This window comes from Rousettus aegyptiacus, unplaced genomic scaffold (genome assembly GCF_014176215.1).
Source record: "Rousettus aegyptiacus isolate mRouAeg1 unplaced genomic scaffold, mRouAeg1.p scaffold_m13_p_1, whole genome shotgun sequence".
Taxonomy (NCBI): domain Eukaryota; kingdom Metazoa; phylum Chordata; class Mammalia; order Chiroptera; family Pteropodidae; genus Rousettus; species Rousettus aegyptiacus.
The window spans coordinates 34,902,607-34,922,291 of record NW_023416284.1 but is presented as its reverse complement, the minus strand read 5'-3'; the positions used below and the strand labels follow the sequence as shown (position 1 = coordinate 34,922,291).

Sequence of the window (19,685 nt, the reverse complement as noted above, 5' to 3'; positions counted from 1 at the left end):
GTGGAAGGAGCACATAAATAATGGGGAGTGGGAAGAAGATCAGGAGTTCAGTTTTATACATGTTAGCTTTGTGATACCTATTAAGTATCCAGGTAAACTTGCCAATTAAGCAGCTGGATCTGTACCTTGGAATTCAGTGATTGGGCCCACATTGATGATATCTGGGAGTCACCAGTGTAGAGATGGTTTTAAAAGCGTGAGACTAGATGAGATTTTCTAGTAGATAGAACTGAGCCTTGGAGTACTCCAATGCTGAGAAATTTGGAGATGAGAAAACAGAAAGACAGGCCAAGAAAGAGCAGCCAGTAGGTAAGAGGAAAGCCTAGAATAATATCGTCATGAGGGCTGGGAATTAACCACTGAATTTAGCAACATGGTCATTGGTGACAAGAATAGTTGTGGGATAGTTATAAGGAAAAAAGCTGACTAGAGTGGGTTCAAGAAAGACTAGGATGTGAGGAAGTGGGTAGTGAGTACAGACAGGTTTTTCAAGCCACATAACCATACACTGGACCATGTGCTTTACAGATTAAGAGATAATTCTCTTAATCCTCCTGCCAACCCTGTGAAATAGGTACTACTTATTATTCCCATGTATAGATGAGAAAGCTGTGTCTCAGAGAAGTTACAAAATGTATTCAAGGCCAGAACCCGTGAGTGGCAAGGCCGGGACTCTAAACCAAGCTTGTCTAATTCCAAAGCCTAGGATTGCCAACTCTATGATTGGGGTTCCAATTTTGGGGAGAAGGCAGCTGTGACCTATTCCTGTTTCCAAGGATTCACTAGTTCTAGTTCTTTAACAAGGTCCAAAAGCCAGCCTTTTGTGGGAACACCAGAGCAGACTCCCATTTTCCTTTGTGAACTTGTCAGTGTTCCTACAAATGAAGTTATTACTGCACCGACCTGAGTTAGGATGCACTGATCCTTTGCCGTTCTTCACATCTACCACCCAGGTGGCTTCTTTACCCTCAGGGCCATCCTTCACTTTGAAGGCAAAAATACCACCGATTTTCTTCACAAGCTGTTCCCCTTCCTGGAAAGAAAAATAACACTGGGAGTTACATTAAGTTCATTTCTCTGGCTTTTCCCTCAGTCAGATTAAATGTTTTAAATAGATACATGACGTGAGCAGCAGGCAGTCCCCAAGCTCCCTTAGGATCTTCTACCCAGAAAAGTGTGAAAGGCAACCAGGCGACAACTCTCACATCTGCCAAATCTTTTGTTAAAAACGGCTTTCTGGATACAACTGGAAGAAGGAAAAGGAGGATGGGGGTGGCACGGTAGCATTTTCTAGTGAAATAGCCTTCATTTGTCTCAATCATTTCTGAAAGATTCACTCTGATGTCTCTAAATGTTATGAACCCTCTCTCCCTCTTTTATTATTATTTTTTTTTAGGTTAAATACCTTTACATATATTTTTGGTCCCACAATCAGAACAAAAAGATAAGTGGTTCTGAGATCAAAGTCTTTTTTGCCCCCGATCAACCCATTCTCTGGATTGGTATAAAGAGTTACCCAAGGAATATATCATCTACCCCTCACTTTTGGAAGAATGAAGCTGGAAAAATAACCTCAGATACACATCTCTGTAGGTTGGTTTCCATTCCTCCTCCCTCTTCCCTTCATCTCCACTTTCCTTCATCTTTCCTGAAATGTTTATTGAAACAACTAGCACCATACATTGTTCTAGGGACCAAGAATAGAAGTAGGAGTTAGAAGGTGAGTGATAATACACTATGACTACGACAATACACAGTGATAAAGGGAAGCACAGAGGACTACAGGAGCACAGAGGAGCAGCTAAGCCAGCTGGCAGGGGCAAGGAATGACAACCATCTCACATACAATTTAAAAAAAAAAACAAAACATAATAAGTTTATTGCAATTATTCTTCTATAAATAAATTTTTAAAAAGTTCAAAGTCTTCTCCCGATTTAGAAGAGTGGGTTAATAATGATGTGTGCTGGGTCGCCCAAGAGCCAGGCTCCCTTTGGGGCCTGGGGTCCCTGAGAGACTACTTCCAGGTGCATTTATGCCATCTGCTTGCACAATGCCTTAAGAACAGGGCTATGACAGGCATCAACAAGTTAGAGAAAGAAACACCAGCACACATTTAGAAATTCTACCTGTATGCTTGGAGAGAAATGCCTCCTGCCTCCTTCAGACAGATGTAGATTAATTTTGCACTTGCTATTACTTTTCAGAACCAAATGATCCCCTTATAAAATCACATCCTTTGGTCAAGAAAACATTTTCAATAGAAGAGGGAGGAAGAGAGTTAAAAGGGGAAAGAAAATACACATTTGTTGCGAAACTGGAGATCATTAATACTAAGAAGGGCCTCCTTGCCTGAAGAAAAGTACTTCTTTCTGACTAGGTAAAAGGTCAAGGAGTAGGTCCTGTTGTAAACATAATAGGAACAAAAAATTAAGAGAATTCAAAGAAGGGCAATGGGGTATTGCTAACAAAAAAGGGGAATTGCTAAAAAAAAAAAAATGTAGAAATAAAATCTCTTGTCAAGCTTCTTTTGCTAAGGCAGAAAATGTATGAATTGACAAAAGATTTTAAGACTTTCACTTTCTAGTCCTGTAAACAAATAGGAAACTGACAATCGTGGGAAGGAAAAAAGAAACAAGAGGACAAGGTCCATGCAAGTGAGGTTATGGAAGGAGAAAAGAAAATGGGAGCAAGAGGCATACATTTGCAAAGCTAAAAGAAGACTGTGAAATAAAAACAGGACTGCTTTGTTAATCTCATAATGAAGTACTGACATCTAGCCATACCAGATACTCTCTAAACTGATCATTTGATTTTTTTTGACAAAATAAAGTTGAAAAAAATGAGGTAAAACTTGGCTGAAGCAACTATTCTATGGGTTACTCTGTCAGCAAATAATGGTGGAATAAAAAAAAAAAAAATTTCAGGCTGAGCCCTTAGAGAGTCCAATTTCATTTTAGTGGACACTTGTACTGAAAGAAATTTTTAAAAATTAGATATCTTTTTCTACTAGATTGGCAAAAAAATAAAATAAAATAAAATATATACACACACACATACATACATACACACACATATATATTAAAGCAGCCAAGTAGCACTAGAGACAGTATAAATTTAAAAAGTTACTCTCAAGAACTATTATAATATTTGAAAATTGGTACTCCTTTTTGATGGATAATTTGGCAATATGTATCAAAGTGCAAAATACACACATCCAACTACTCCACAATTTCCTCTTTTAATTATTTATGCTAAGGTAATTGTGACATTAAGTACTTAAAGATAAATTCAGTTTACAGCCATGCCACCCTGAACAAGTCCAATCCTGTCTGATCTCAGAAGCTGAGCAGGGTTGGCCCTGGTTAGTACTTGGATGGGAGACCACCTAGGAAGACCAGGTGCTGTAGGCGTAAAAAATAAAAAAAATAAGGGATTGTAAACTGACAAGGTCCTTGCAACCTGTGAGATCAACCAAAGGTTGCCTTGACTAAAAAAAAAAAAAAAAAAAGATAAGTTCAAAGGGAAATTTATTAAACCATTGTTTTTCACACAAAATTTAAATACAACCAGAAGTTCATCGTTGGAGACTAATTCAATAGATTATGGTACACACATTCAAACATGTACTATGTGATTACTAAAACTGATGGTAAGAATTTATGTGTATGGGCACGGAACATACTGTCAGCAGTTAAAAGCAGGTTATAAAACAAAATCAGGCAGGTGTATTCCCACAAGATGGTGGAGGGACAGGTCGGTAGTAACCGGACCAGTGCTTGCCGGCCCAGAACTGTCAGCCCTGGCCTTCTCTACCTCAGGAAGGTTGTTGGTCATTATGAAAATCCTAGAAATGCAGGGTCCTTTGCCAAGACACATAGTCACATTGGCTGTCTTCCCACCCGCAAGACAATCACCTTAGATGTAAACAAGTCCTTTGTGCTATAAATAAGGGGGTTATAAGATATGCACAATGTTTACATTTACACTGTGGCTCTAATATGAGTGAAATATGTAGCTCAAATGTTCTGAATCTTTTTCTTTATTTCATACCCTTTGGATCAGCTTAACAGATAATGCGATTAGAATCGTTTGTGGCTGTAAGTGCCTTGTTGGTTTCAAAATTAAATCAATAAAAAATCTGAAGATGCCTTTAGGTTTGAATCAATGAAAAAAATATTTCTTTTTGCCTGAATAGAATAACTCTCTTTTTGGAGAGTTACTGTTAAATTACCTTAGTATGATTATTATCTAGCAAGAACTAATTATTATACATAAAAAGAAGATATGCATATGTAGCATAATTTAAAAAACTCACTGTTTGTATGATCCTCATGTAAAACTATGCTCATACACACAAAGAGATGTCTAAAAAAAATGGCAATCAGTGTTAACATTTTAGTGAACTCTAACATTTCAGGAGATTTCTAATTTTTGTTTTATATGTTTCTATATAATGTGTTTTTTTAAAAAAATTCACATCATTTTTACAAAAATAAATTAAAAACTACTCTGAAAAAAATCAAGCACAAAAGATTTCTTTTTAAAAGGAGTTTTAACATTAGATAGCTTTAAAGGCCACTTTAAGTATTCTTTTGAATAGTTCTAAGTAAGATTTTTTTAATTCATAATAAAGTTATACCAAAATAAATTAGAATCCCTTTACATAGAAACTTTGTCCATAATTATCATCTCCCTGACGAAGAAGATAAAGAGTGACATGGATTAGCCTTTCCTCTGAAGTTAAGATTTTAATAGCAATTTACCATAGTTATTTATATTCTATAACTCAAATCTGGAGATTTATATATCTCTGAAATGCACTCTTACCAGAATTACAAGGAAACTATAATAGACAGTGAGAAATCTAAAATACACTCAATACTTGACAATATGACATAAATTTTCAAATTGTACCCCCTCATGGCGACATCTGAAATCTATACACGCTCCCTCTAGCTTCAGGGTCCTCCTGGTAGTATTTTATATAAATCTTACCTTTTCAAGTCTTTTCTCAATCTCCTTAAAGACCAAATTTGCCTTAAATCCATCCATTCCAGAGCTGGCGGGAGTAGCCTGAATTTTGTGATTTCTAAAAGAATTGGGGGAAAGACTGAATTTCAATCCATGGAGTCATATATACATATATTCTACATTTATACAGTAATCAGTCATTTCAAAAACCCTAAAAACAGAGATGCTGTGACTCTTATTCAAAGGAAATTGTTATAAAGTCCATAAAACAAGCTGTACTTCCCTTTTTTTTTTTTCCAACGATATGAGTGCTCACTAGATGCTAGGTATTATCCTTGAAAATATGGTAAAAACAAAGAACCTACCTTCATGAAGCTTATATGCTAGTGGGGAAATGAGACAATGAACAAGGAAAAGAAAAGGAAAAAAAAGAAAAGAGAAGAGAAGACAAGAAAAGGAAAGAAAAGGAAAGAAAAGGAAAGAGAAAGAAAGAGAGAGAGAAAGAGTTACTTTGAAGAAAATAAGGCAGGTTAAGGGGATTTAGAGAAAGTATTTTATGGGTGTTAGTTGTTCTATTTTAGATCGCCTAGTCAGATAGGCCTCCCTGAGGAGGTGATGCTTAAATTATGTCAATGAGCAAGCCATGTAAAGATTTGGGTGGGGAAGCCAGTTCTTAAAGAACCTGAGACAAAAACTAGTTTGGCAGTTAAAGGAATTTAACAACCATCTGCCTGTTGGTTATATACTTGGGGAACCACTATAGCTAGATGACAGAAGGAACACAGTCTTTATAGCCACAAAGGCCTGAGTTGGAATTCTAAGGGCTTCCTCCACTCACTATCCATATCACTATGAGCCAGCTACTTCCTCTCTGTGTACCTCGGGTAAGGAAGTAGGAAAGAAGGTGGAGAGTGCCAGTGACTTTGCAGACTTAAATGGAATCCTGTGTGTAAACACCTAGCAGAGATCCTGGTTCATGGTTTGGGGAAAAAAAAAAAAAAGAGAGAGAGAGAGAGAGAGAAAAACGACTGTTAAGGGCTCCAGAGTTTAAGTGTTAGATATAGACAGAAACTCAAAGAGTCTGAGGAGGATGAGGCCACCTAAGGATGTTAGGTGATTCCTCTGACACATTGCAGGCATGCTGGTGGTATATGGTATAGAGACTGGAACAACATGGGAAGGGAATATTTGAAGCAGTCAAGAGTGTGGCAGCTGATCAGTAAGTATTTCTTTCTTTACCCCTTCTCATTCTTTCTGTTTCTTTTTAGTCTATCCCCACCTGCCCCGGCAATGTCTCCTTTCCCTTCCCTTTCTTTCTTTCTATCATTTCATAAATATGTAATGAGTGCTTGCTACATGTTCAAGGCACTGAGAGTATAATGGTAAACAAATTAGACCCACTCCCTGTCCTTACTGAGTTTACATTCTTCCAATGCAGGAGAAAAGCAAGTACACAGACAAAATAATTGCAAATATTAGGAATAGCAAACAAAAAGAGGAACCTGCTTTAGATAGGGCGACCAAAGAATGACATCTTTGAGAAGGCGAATTTAAGCTAAGTCCCGATTAAAGGAAGAAAAGAAGCTGCCAAGTTCCTGAGAGAGAGAGAGAGAGAGTCTGATATGTTAAAAGAAAGTAAAACATAATCAGTGTCACTAGAGCACACAATATGTCGGGGGAGAGTGACGAGAGATGAAATCGGAGAACCAGGCAGGAACCAGATCATGCACACCAAAGTAGGAAATCTGGGAAGTACTGAAATGATTAAAAAGGGAAGTGATACAGTTTGATTTGTGATTATTCTTACAACAGTATGCAGAATGAATTGGGGAGAGGGGTACAAAACCAGAGGTGGAGAGACAAGAGGCTGCTGGAGTAGTTCGGATAAGACGTGATGGTGGTCTTGGACTATAAGAGAGGCAGTCTGCCAGTGGAGATGGAGAGAAGGAAGTGGATTCAAAAATAGATTTTGAAGACAGAATCTGTAAGCCTTGCTGCTAGGAATGAGGGAGATCTAATGGGGATGGGAAAGGGCAAAGGTGATTGAGATGTTTAGCCTGAATAACAGAGAATGGTAGTGCCATTTATTTATAAAAGATGTAGTAGGAGTAGAGAAGATCAAGTTCCATTTTAGGCACATTAAGTATGAAATATTTGTGAGAAAAGAAGGCAGTTAGATATGAGAGTCTGGAGCTCAGAGGACAGGTCTGGGCTGGAGATAAAATGGAGATAATCATCAGCATAACTAAAGTATTTAAAGTAATCCATGGGAACTGATAAGCTCACCTTGAGAGTTACAGAGAAAGAAGAGAGCCCAGGACAACACCCAATGGAAGTCTATTATTTAGAGGTCTGGGAGAGAAGGAGAAGCAGCAGCCAGTGATGCAAGGGGAAAACCAGTAGAGCATGGTGTTACACAAGCTGAGACGGGAGAAAGAATCTGGAGGGAGGCGTAAACTAAGTTAAATGCTTCTGAAGGGCAAATACTTTCTGGATTTGGCAAAACGCAGAACACAGGTGACTTTGAGAAGAGTAATTTTAAGGAAGTGGTAGAAGGTAGAAGTTAGATTATTGTAATTAAAGAGTAAATAAAAGAAGGAATGAGACAGTGTGGCTTTTTAGAGACATAACTTTCAGGGGGACAGTGGTCTCTGGGAGGGGTGTTTAGTATCAAGAAAAGTTTGTTTTTGTTTTAAGATTAACATATTGAGTATGTTTGCCTGTTGATGGTAATGAATCAAGGAAAAGGAGATACAAGGAGAGAAGTCCTGACAGGGGAGGAGATCTGTGACAGGAGGAGGAGGAGACTTAAGGGAAGAAAGAGGATGATAAGATGGGTGCTAAGTTTTGAGAGAGAAGATAAGGGAGTTTGGGTCTAATGGCTTCCAATATTTCAACAATATATAAGGCAAAATAAGCAGCTGAGAATGAAGGAGAAAGGATGGGTATAGGAAGTCCAAGAAGTTGAAGAGTGAGCCTTCCAGAGAAATCATACCGCTATTGTGAGCAAGGAACAGAACCTGAGCTCCTGCCATGCTGAAACTCGTGCAGTTCTCAGACCCTGGAATGCCACTTCACACTTCCAAGCCTCTGCCCGTGCTGTTCCCTGTCTCTGGAATACCTCTATCTTGGCGAATTCCATTTTAACCTCCAAGACCTAGGCCAGGAAGCTCCTTTTCTATAACACCCTACTAAATGTCAGCTTCTCAAGAGAAGATGCCACATCTTTCTTAAAAATATAAAAATCTTTATATCCCCAGTTCTCACAAGTATTCAGTAAATAGTGACTAAATTAAATGAAAATTACACTGAATTCTCCCTTACCTATATCCTAATTTTTTCCTGTTCCATTTACAACAATATTATCTATGGTACACCATCTTCTCTGTCAAAAGTCTGAATGAGCAACTAAAATCAGGTAGCCATGACTGGTCTTCCACAAGCCAATTTCATTTCATTAATGGTTCAACTCTTCAGCTTTCAATCACCATTCCCTTCACCAAGCTTGCTGCTTCCTAACTGTACATGATAAAATAATAACGCATCACACAAAATATTTTGATAATTTGTGGGGCAGAGTCCAGACAACAAGCTCCCATAGGTCACAGATATCTATTTTGCTTGTTTTGAAAAGCTTATCAAATTAATGGTTAATTCATATTAGAAAAAAAGTTAATATATAAAATGTTAATATATAAAATGTTTATCAATATTTTCTGAAAATCCCTCATTCCTTATAATTTATTTGATATGTGCCCTGCTCTAGGGAAACTGAATATAACAACTTCAGCAAACTTAGAAAAGGATTCTCTTCATGATTTCTTTATATAGTTATTTTAGTAAAAACTAAATTCTGATTTTTTGAAACTTATCCACAAGTTTTCTGAAATAAATCAGGTACCTCAAATATTGGAAGGGACTTCAAAGATTAATTATTTGGAATATGAATTCCCTCTATGCTTCCTGAAAATTTTCATCTAAGGCCTAGAATACAGGCACCACTTCAACAATGTCAGAGATGAGAAGCACAGAGTATCCAACGAAATAGGAACTTTGAACTCCGACAGATGAAGGTTAAAATCTTAATGGTTACCACTTAAAATTCTCTTTAGATGAGTTATTTTATCTCTGATCATGAATCTCCTCATCTGTAAACAAGGTATAAGACCTACCATTTGGGGCTTTTATGAAGATTAAACAAAGTACATATGAAGCACCTAGCAAGGTCCTGGAAAAGTGGTTGTTAAAATAACCACTGCACCTCAATAATAAAAAGACAAATAACCCATTTTTCAAATGACGAAAGAATCTGAATAGCTATTTCTCCAAAGATATAGAAATGGCCAGCCAGTAAGCAAATAATAAAATGCTCAACATCATTAGACATTAGGGGAATGCAAATCAAAACCATAATGAGATACCACTTTGCACTCAGTAGGAGCTAAAATTAAAAAGTAAACAATAACAAGTGTTAATGAGAATGTGGAAAAACTGGAATCCTCATAATAGAATATTATTCGGCCATAAAAAGAAATGAAGTACAGGGATACCATATTTCACTGCATTTTGCTTTACTGCACTTCACAGATATTGCAGTTTTTACAAATTGAAGGTCTGAGGCAACCTGTGTTGAGCATGTCTACCAGTGCCATTTTCCAACAAAATTTGCTTGCTTTGTGTCTCTATATCACATTTTGTTAATTCTCACAATATTTCAAACATTTTCATTATTATTATATTGGTTATCGTCACCTGTAATCAGTGATCTTTGACGTAACTATTGTAATTATTTTAGGTCACCACTTACTGTGACCATGTAAGACAGTAAACTCAATTAATAAATGTTGTATGTGTTTGGAATGTTCCATTAACCGGCCATTCTCCCATCTCAGTTTCTTTCCTTGAGTTTCCTTATTTCCTTAGACACAACAATATTGAAATTAGGCCAATTAATAACCCTATAATGGACTCTTAAGTGTGCAAGTGAAAGAGTCACATGTCTCTCACTTTAAATCAAAAGCTAGAAATGATTAAGTTTAGTGAGGAAGGCGTGTCAAAAGCCAAGACAGCCATAAAGATAGGCCTCTTGTGCCAAACAGCCAAATTGTAAAACAAAAAAAGGAAAAGTTCTTGAAAGGAAATTAAAAGTGCTACTGTAGTGAATGCATGAATATTGAGAAAGCAAAACAGGCTTACTGCTGATATGCAAAAGTTGTAGTGGTCTGGATAGAAGATCAAACAATCCCTTAAACCAAAGCCTAATTCAGAGCAAGGCCCTAACTCTCTTCAATTCCATGAAGGCTGAAAGGGGTGAGGAAGCTGCTATAGAACAAAAGTTGGAAGCTAGCAGAGGTTGGTTCATGAGGTTTAAGGAAAGCAGTAGTCTCCATAACATTAAAGTACAAGGTTATCCAGAAGATCAAGTTATCCAGAAGATTAAGCTAAAATAATTAATGACAGTTGCTACACTAAACAACATATTTTCAATGTAGACAAAACAGTCTTATATTGGAAGAAGATATCATTTAGGACTTTCATAGTGAGAGAGAAGACAATGCCTGGCTTCAAACCTTCAAAGGATAGGTTGATACTCTTGTTAGGAGCTAAAGTAGCTGGTACTTTAAGTTGAAGCTAATGCTCATTTACAATACCTAAGATCCTAGGGCCTTTAAGACTTATGCTAAATCTACTCTGCCGGTGATTTATAAACAGAAACACAAACCCTGGATGACAGCACATTTATTTACATGATTTACTGAATATTTTAAGCTCATTGTTGAGATATACTGCTCAGAAAAAATACTCCTTTCAAAACATCACTGCTCACTGACCTGGTCACTCAAGAGCTCTGATTGAGATGTACAATAAGATTAATGTTTTTATGCCTGCTAACACAACATCCATTCTGCAGCCCAAGGATCAAGAAGCAATTTAGACTTTCGAGTCTTACCATTTAAGAAATATATTCTGTAAAGCTATAGCTGCTGAGTGATTCTTTTGATGAATCTGAGCAAAGGAAACTGAAAACTCTCTGGAAAGGATTCACCATTCTAGATGCTACTAAGAATATTTGTTATTCATGTGAAGAGGTCAACATATCAACATTAATAGGAGTCTGAAAAAAGTTGACTCCAACCCTCATGGATGACTTTGAGGGTTTCAAGACTTCAGTGGAGGAAGTAACTGCAGATGCGATGGTAACGGCAAGAGACATTGAATCAGAAGTAGAACCTTAAGATATGACTGAATTGCTACAATTTCATGATAAAATTTTAATGGATAAGGAGTTGCTTCTTATGGACGAGCAAAGAAAGTGGTTTCATGATATGAAATCTACTCCTGGTGAAGATGCTATGAAGACTGTTAGAATGACAACAAAGTATTTACAATATTACACAAACTTAATTGATAAAGCAGTGACAGGGTTTGAGAGAACTGACTCCAATTTTGAAAGAAGTTCTACTTGTCAAATGGTATCTGCTACAGAGAAATCAATTCATGAGAAGAGGAGTCAACAGATGCGGCAAACTTCGTTCCTGTCTTATTTTAAGGAATTGCCACAGTCACCCCACCTTCAGCAAACCACTGACCTGATCAGTCAGCAGCCATCAACACTGAGGCAAACCTTCCTCCAGCAAAAAGATTATGCCTTGCTGAAGACTCAAATGATAGCATTTTTTTAGCAAAAAAAAATTTTAATTAAGGTATGCACATTGATTTTAAGACGTAATGCCAATGCACACTTAGTATACTACGGTAAGTATAAACATAACTTTTGCATGTATCAGGAAACAAAAAAATTAGTGTTACTTGCTTTATCATAATATTCACTTTACTGTGGTGGTCTGGAACTGAACCAGCAGTATCTCTGAGGTATGCCTGTATTACAGTCATTCTTATAGCATGGATGAACCTTGAAAACGTCATGCTAAATGAAACCAGCAGTCATGAAAGGCCACATATTACATGATTTCATTTATATGAAATGTCCAGAACAGACAAATTCAGAGAGACAGAAAGTAGATTAATGAATGCCAGGGCTTAAAGGGGTAGGGCTGGGGAGTGACAGCTAATGGGTACATGGTTTCTTTTTGGGGTGATGTTCTAAAATTGACTCTGGTGATGACTACACAACTGTGACATACTAAAGACCTAAAAGCCACTGAATGCACACTCAAAATGAGTGGATTGTGTGGCATGTGCTTTATGTCTCAATAAAGGTATCAATATTTTTTTAAACTGTTGCTGTTTATGAAGAATATAGTGTTTAGGAAGAATACAGAATTCTACGTTTTAATCACACCTCCTATCCCTGAACCTCATGTTTTACCAGTGATCAATTTGTTCTAATTAGAGATGATTATGCAGGCACATGGTCCCATGAGAAACAGAAATCCAGCCAAAAGAGCCAAACTGTAGACTTCAATGAGTTAGATTGTTTCCCATTCTGAACTAAAAATTAAAGTTCATTTTTTCCAAATCCCTACATGATATTTACAGTTTAATAAATATAACCATTTTTCACCATTTAACCAATGATGAAAACTAGAGAAATAGGAAAGAAAAAAGGAAAATGCACAGGGAAATAAAAAATCAAGTTTATTGAGCAACTACAATGTATGGCAGGTATTTTTGTTGTTGTTAGTTTTCTAATCCCTGAAGTAAATATTTTTGCTCTTTTCTGAGGAAAAGGTTAACATGCCCAAAGCAGGCAGTATGGTGGAAAAGTTAATAGAGTGCACTTTCCACTGACCAACACTGCCTTTCTGATAATTCCAATCTATAACAAATTTAAGAAGATATTGTATACAGGAGGCATTTAAATAGTTTTATAATATCTTCACTCTAACTGCTAACTGGTGGGAATGAGAGCATGGAGGCAGATATAAATCACATTAGATTTCTGCATGTAGTTCATAAATACCTCTTTTAAAATGAAACTAAGATTGTGTGTGTGTGTGTCCACTGCTGTCTCCTGAAAAGGCCTAGAATAAAAACAAGCACTTGGCTAACAGCCACACTGTGGTTTTAAAATACCCTTCTCCACTAAAAGGAACCAGGGCTCCTTGGAGAAATGGCTGATCTGCTGACTAGGGCATGGAAAGTACAGGATGAGCCTGGAGTATCTTCTTTAGCTAGAAAGTAACTACTAAAAGGAATCATGAGACAATATGCCTCAGCAAGAAGGAGCTCCCACTGACCAAAGCAGGGACATTTTGAGTATCAAAAGAAATATCAATGAATTATAAGCCACTGAATGAAATAAGAATTCATGAATTCATGCTGATATATTTATCAACAAATAAAGATACAGATAGAAATAGATTTTAAAATGGGGGAGAAGAGAAACTCTACAGCAGAACACCACTTAATAAATAAAAGGAATGACGACGTTAGAAAAAATTCATCAGTGGATGCTGGAAACGAATGGGTAATGGGTAAAAATTTCATGAGGAACAGGATATTTATATAATTTCAAGGCATCTCACCACAAATTACTTATTAAATACAAAGGAAAAACCAGTAACTTTTCAGAGGAAAACATGGTAGATATCACTTCAACCAAGTGGTCAAAGCAAAACATCACCAATATGGGACAACCAACATCATGTGCCTCCAGACATGATGCGCTAAGGACACAACTTCGGTGGTATCCTTACAAAAAAATGTATAATCTGAATCTGTTTATGATGAAATATCAGACGAATGAGGGACATTCTACTCTGAAAGAATGTACTTGTAGTCTTCAAAAAAGACCAGGTCAAAAAATACAAAGAAAGGCTCAGGGAGTGTTTCGGATTAAAGGAAACTAAAGAGACGTGGCAGATTGACACATTCGGGATCCTAGAATGGGTCCTGGGCAAGGAGAAAAAATAAAGTTTACAGTATCTTTTATAAAGACATTATTGGGACAATTGAATGGTGAATATGTTCTTTGAGTTAGGGAATAGTATTGCATAAACGTTAAATTTCCGATTTTTTTAAACTATACTGTGGTTAAGTATGTCTTTGTTTTTAGAAATGCACAGTAAAACATTTAAGGATAAAGAAGTACAATGTCTCTAACTTTCAAATATTTCAGAAAAATATGCATATATCTATAAATATATGTAGAAAAAATAATAAACAAATGGGGAAAAATATAAACAACTGGTGAATCTGAATACAAGGTATATGGGAGTTCTTGTATTATTCTTGCTAATTTTTTCCTGTATGTTAGAAGTTATGTGAAAAAAAAGGGGAGGGGTCTAATTAAAATAGAAATTTAGAAAATGAATAAGTTAATCACCTACAATCCCACCATTCCAACAAGTTTCCTATACTCATTTTTTCATATTGCTTCTTCTAGTTCTTATGAGCACAAACACAGGTGTAATCATTACATGGGTATAATTTTTACTTCTAACTTTTAATTTCTTATATTACTTAGGCTTTTTATCTGTTGAGTTACACTTACAAGCTAATTTAGGTAATTTTCCATTAAAAAAAACAACACAACAAAAACAGAGCAATCCAAATATGACTCAGCCAAGGAATGGACAAACTGTGGGACATCCATACAGTGGAATATTACCCAGCAATAAAAAGGAAAAAATTACTGATACACACAATAACATGGATGAATCTCAAGTGTAACATGCTAAGTGAAAGAAAGGCTTTTTGATTCTATTCATATGATATTCTAGAAATGAAAAACTATATGAGCACAAAACAGGTCACTTGTTGCCAGGGGCAGGAGTACAGGCAGAAAGTTTGGCTACCAAGGTGAACAAGAAATTCTGGGGGTGACGAAACTATTCTGTATCTTGATTATGGTGGTAGCTATATGACTACTGTATATGTTTGTCAAAATGTGCAGAACTGTGCACTAAAAAGGGTGACTTCTACTGTAGATAAATTATGTTAATTTAAAAATGAAAAAAATAAAGCAAAACAAAGTTGGGTTTTAAAAATAAGTTTCATTTAGCAGAGTAAGAATGCAAATCTATCCTGTCTGTATCATAAAAGTTTCCCACTTACATAAACAAATAGGATGTTATAATACAAAGTCAATACTCATATTCAAAACTGGTCTAAATTAAAGGAAAGAAAAGTGCAATTGTAAATTAAATGCAAATTAAATGTTCTTAAATATGACTTCTCCTCTTCATTTTCATGGTCCCTGTTGTAGCACTGAATATTTCTTATCCATACTACAACTGCCTCCTAAGGATTCCTGGCCTTTGGTCTCTTCACCATTCAACTTGAAATAATGCCAGACTGATCTGTCTAGAGCACAATATAATATATCAACAAGATCTTGTTAAAACATATCTTCTGTAGGATAAGTTCCAAACTCCTCAACAACAAAACATTTGATGCATTTCAAAACCATGATCCGATCTACTGTGACAGCTACATCTCCTGTCGCCTATAAACTACAGACTCTGGCCCTCAACCAGGCACACACAAAGTAATCTACTCTCCACGTACACAGCATAACCACTTACAAAGCTTCCCTGTATTTTTAAAACACTGTAAAGGCCTGGAATGCCCTTCCTCTACCCTTCTGCTGGGCAATCCTAATGATCCCCATTTAAACTTACCTTTTCATCATAATTTCTTCCTCTGGGCCTCTACAGCATTTTGAAAAAAAGTATGTTTGCCTTTCCCATATACTTAAAGAACCATACTTGGGGGCCTAAGTATGCAGCAGCTGCTCCATCAAAGTTAGCTAATTGAGAAACTAAGCAAATCAGATCATGTGCACCGGGTACCTTAAATTAACTTTGTTTACAACCAAACCACAGACTCATTTTAAAACTATATTTGCACTTCAGAGTTAGAATTGTTTTTCCAACTTTGCCTCTGGAGTGAGTTATATTTTATCACTAAAACTATCAATAATATCTTTAATATTTCAAACCAATTTCTTTTCAATGTATCATCTGGATTTTTCATACTCTGCCTTCCCAGAAATATCAATCGTGGTTACTATGAACAATTCTATATCACAATTACTTAGTCTCCTGAAAATAAAAGAACTATGAGAATTCCATGTTTAAAATATAATTTATTGCCCAAAATTTATAACCTTCTATTCTGAGAAAATTAGACAGCTGCATTAATATCCTGACTCTGGTAGTTCTTTATAGTTTGGCTTTTATTGAGGGTTTTCGACTACGAATATCAACTAGATGGAATTTCAGAGGACAGTGCAGTACCAGTGAACCAGATTTCAGAGGAAACTTAATATTCAACATCTTAACATCTTTTTATTTGATTTAATTCAATAAAAATTTACCCACTATGAGGGAGATCCTCTGAGGGTTGGGGAGAAGTCAGTCAGTCTTAGGTCTCAAGGATTTCATATCATAAAGGGAATAAAAACAAGGTAGATACTCTACAATTAAACCAAAATTAAATAGGGACCCAAGAGGTACAAAGTGCTGTGTATATTTAAAGGGAGACGATACCTGAGATGAGCCTTAACAGATAAAGTTTTTGCAACAGAAATGATATTCTAGGCAGAGAGAAAAGAGTAAAAGGGCAGAGAAAAGACTGAAGAGCTTGCAAAACATAAGAATATAAAGGATTCTGTTAATGAAGTGTGCTGCATATCCTTTGTGGAAGCAAAGTGTGAATAAATAATTACCAACGATTTCAGTTGAAAATGATGAAAGCTACAGCAGGGTCAAAGAAAACAAAAATAAAAAATAAAGACAAGGAAAGACATGTCACAATTTCATAAATCAGATTATTGGTAGCCTTACCTGACCTCTGTGGTGAGGTCAGAATAGACTGTAGATATTTCAGCATGGTAAAACAAAGGTGGCTCAATATAAAAGGCTCGTTATGAATGGAAAGAATTAAGAAAGGCAAGGAAAAAAAAATAGAACTTTTAGAATACAGAAGACCTGCATGTTTGCTGACAGAGAGAAAGGAGTAGATGGAAAAGTAAAGATCAAAAGATTAGAAAATGAGAGGGTACACTTAGTTTTTGCAATAAAGTTACAGAAAGTTGTTGGAAAGACTAGCATGAAAAGAAGAAAGCTGGGCCCTGGAAAGGAAGAGTGAACTTTTTTCCTCTAGGAAAGAGGAGCACTTCTCTGAGAGGAAAGCAAGTTAGTTGAGAGATCCTGAAAGGCTTGGAAAAAAGGTGCTTTAGGGATTTGAGGAGCACAGGGATTTGACAAGGACAGGAAGAAAATCAAGAAGAGACAAATAAAATGGATTCTAGCAGCAGTGAGGCTTAGCTGTATTCAAAAATGTAAATTTGCAGAGATCCAATCAGCATAGTTGATGACTTTCTCTAAACAACTTCAGAAGCCTGGGAGGCTGTGGAGAGAAAGCAAATTGTGGGAAAGGAAATCAAAAAGTGACTTGCCTAAATTAAAACTACTCAGGTCGGCAAGGCTGAGACAAGAACCCAGTCAGCTCCCACTCTTTTGACTGTGCTGCCTCCTTTTTGAACAAAATTTTACTAAGGCTGGTTACGTTTAAAAGCTAATGTCCAGTTTTAAAGTTTCAAAGCCATGCTATTAAAGCAATGTAATGACATACTTAGTCTTTGAGTACTAAAACAATATAATTAGGACTTTTGACATATAAAGCATCTTCAGCTATGAAAAGTCAGAAATATTCATTGCTAGACAAAACCCAGAATGCCGCTTACGTGACAGCTTCGGGAAAACCCATCTTGTAGAGTGTGATAACTACAGCTCCTCCAAGGCCTAAATTATGCTGCAGAGCAACCTTTGCACCAGGAACTTGTCTTTTTCCGGCTTCCCCTCTCAGCTGCCAGCAGAGCTCAGCGCACTGAGCCAGACCTAACAAATCGAACACAGAGCAGTCAGGTTCTGTTTAGAAAGCTGCCCCAACAGCTTATGGAAATTAATGTTTAATTGTGACTTTAATTAAGCCGAGACATTTGCATAAATAATAACTTCTCTTAAAAGCACTAATGGTTTTGCACCTAGCTTTCTTCCCCTAAGTAATCTCTGAATTTAGACAATATTTAGGCTTAAGAACTTCTCTGCACTCTAAATTTATCCAATTTGTCATTTTCTGGCCATGTTCAAAGAGAAAACACTGAATACACAGTTCTCTGGTCCAGGCAAAACAACATAAAAATAATTTAACCAATTTTGCCATTTTTATGTATCAAAAAAAATCTAGGATCTGGGAGTTCATTTTCCCTAAAACATTCAACTGGTATGGAAATTTTCCTATTATTTTCCCCAAATAGCTTGCAACAAGAATGAACTGCTTTCCAAACCTATACATAGCTATTCACAAGAATAGGTCCGAATTCACAAGAACAGCTTTGTCCCCTAGACAATAAAATCAAAGGTTTTTAGAGCCGAAAAGAACTTAAATCATGTAAGCACTGAGAAACTGTAATATGAAGTAATTTCTGATGGCTACAAAACAGGCTAATTCCAGGGCTGAGATTAGAACCTAGGTCTCCTAATTCACACTTGTTTGTCTTTCTACCAGACCAGTTATTCAAGTATAACCAAGTTAAGAATGTTTTATCAGGATAGACTGGTTTCCTCCTGGAGGCAGAGCTTCACAAGTCTACTTCCAATGTGTTCTTTCACCCACACTCCCAATCACAACTTCGGATTCCTGAGTACTTGGTGACAGTGTCCTGGTACAAACCTCAACCTCCTCAAGAAATTCAAATGCCATTTCTCATTTCCAAGCGGTGTCTATAATTTTACACAATATATCTTAAACCTTGTTTTAAAATAGGTAACTCTACATCCTGTAATAATTTTTTGAATTGTGAACATTTAAAATGTTAATTAGGAAGGTCAAAATGAATGATTTTACTAATACATCCAACCTTTGGGGCGATCAATTTTACTAGAAAGCCATATAAAAGGTTCAAACATTTAATAAATATGTAAGACCAAAAAAAAAAAAGTATTCAAACTGGTATAATATACATATAGGTGGGGAAATAATTCTTGTTTTCGTCACAGAAGAATAAATAGTTTACAAATATTTGAGAAAGTACTCAAGCTCACCTTGATCATATCAAAGAGAATGATACCATTTTTAACAAATCAAACTGGTCGGCATATTTAAAAATGGGACCAATTAATGCTGGAGAGATTATGGCAAACAGCCACCTCCATAACGTACTGGTGGAGAGTTCAAACCAGTACAACCTTCTGAAAAGCAATGTAGAAAATTATTAAGAACTTTTAGAATGCCCTGAAAACCATTCTATGGAAATAATCAAGGGTAGGGGTTCAGAACAAGTTTCCCCAAAATGTGCCACTTTGGCATGTGAATTACTTTGGGCTAAAAGCAATCAAAACCCTGCAGGTTCATAAGAAACTTTTACCTCTCAAAGAATTTAAATTAGGGACCTTGCCCATAACAAGAGTTATCATCAAAAATAACTTTTTTTGGCCTATATATATGGCAGGGCAAACTACTAATTACTGAACATCTGCTCTTCTTATTGTCCTGCAATGACCTTCCTCCCCGCTGAAGCTCCAAGGCACCTTATCTCAGGCTCAGAATATCATATACACCTCATTTTCCAATTCTGTCTTTGAACCTCTTGTTTATGCAGGGTCTCTGACTCTCTCAGGTATGTGGGGTTCCCAAGCATACATATGTAATTAAATGTGGTTGTTTTCTCTTGTTAATCATTCCATATAGATTTAATTATCAGACAAGCTGAAAGAACCTTGAGGGTAGAGGAAAGTTTCTT

At 36.3% G+C, this 19,685-nt stretch overlaps 1 protein-coding gene and 1 pseudogene across 2 annotated transcripts in view; one reads left to right on the top strand and one right to left on the bottom strand.

The window, feature by feature from the left end:
- Positions 1-19,685, bottom strand: part of SCP2 (sterol carrier protein 2) — a 93,535-nt gene that overhangs the window by 11,091 nt on the left and 62,759 nt on the right. For both annotated transcript variants that reach the window (XM_016120334.2, XM_036234069.1), the window contains 3 exons: positions 17,628-17,781; positions 4,997-5,090; positions 904-1,033 (listed from right to left, as the gene is read on the bottom strand). In XM_016120334.2, the coding sequence (XP_015975820.2) occupies positions 904-1,033; positions 4,997-5,090; positions 17,628-17,781 (378 nt within the window). The remainder of the gene's footprint in view (positions 1-903; positions 1,034-4,996; positions 5,091-17,627; positions 17,782-19,685) is intronic.
- On the top strand, positions 3,293-3,411 carry LOC118605110 (annotated as a pseudogene).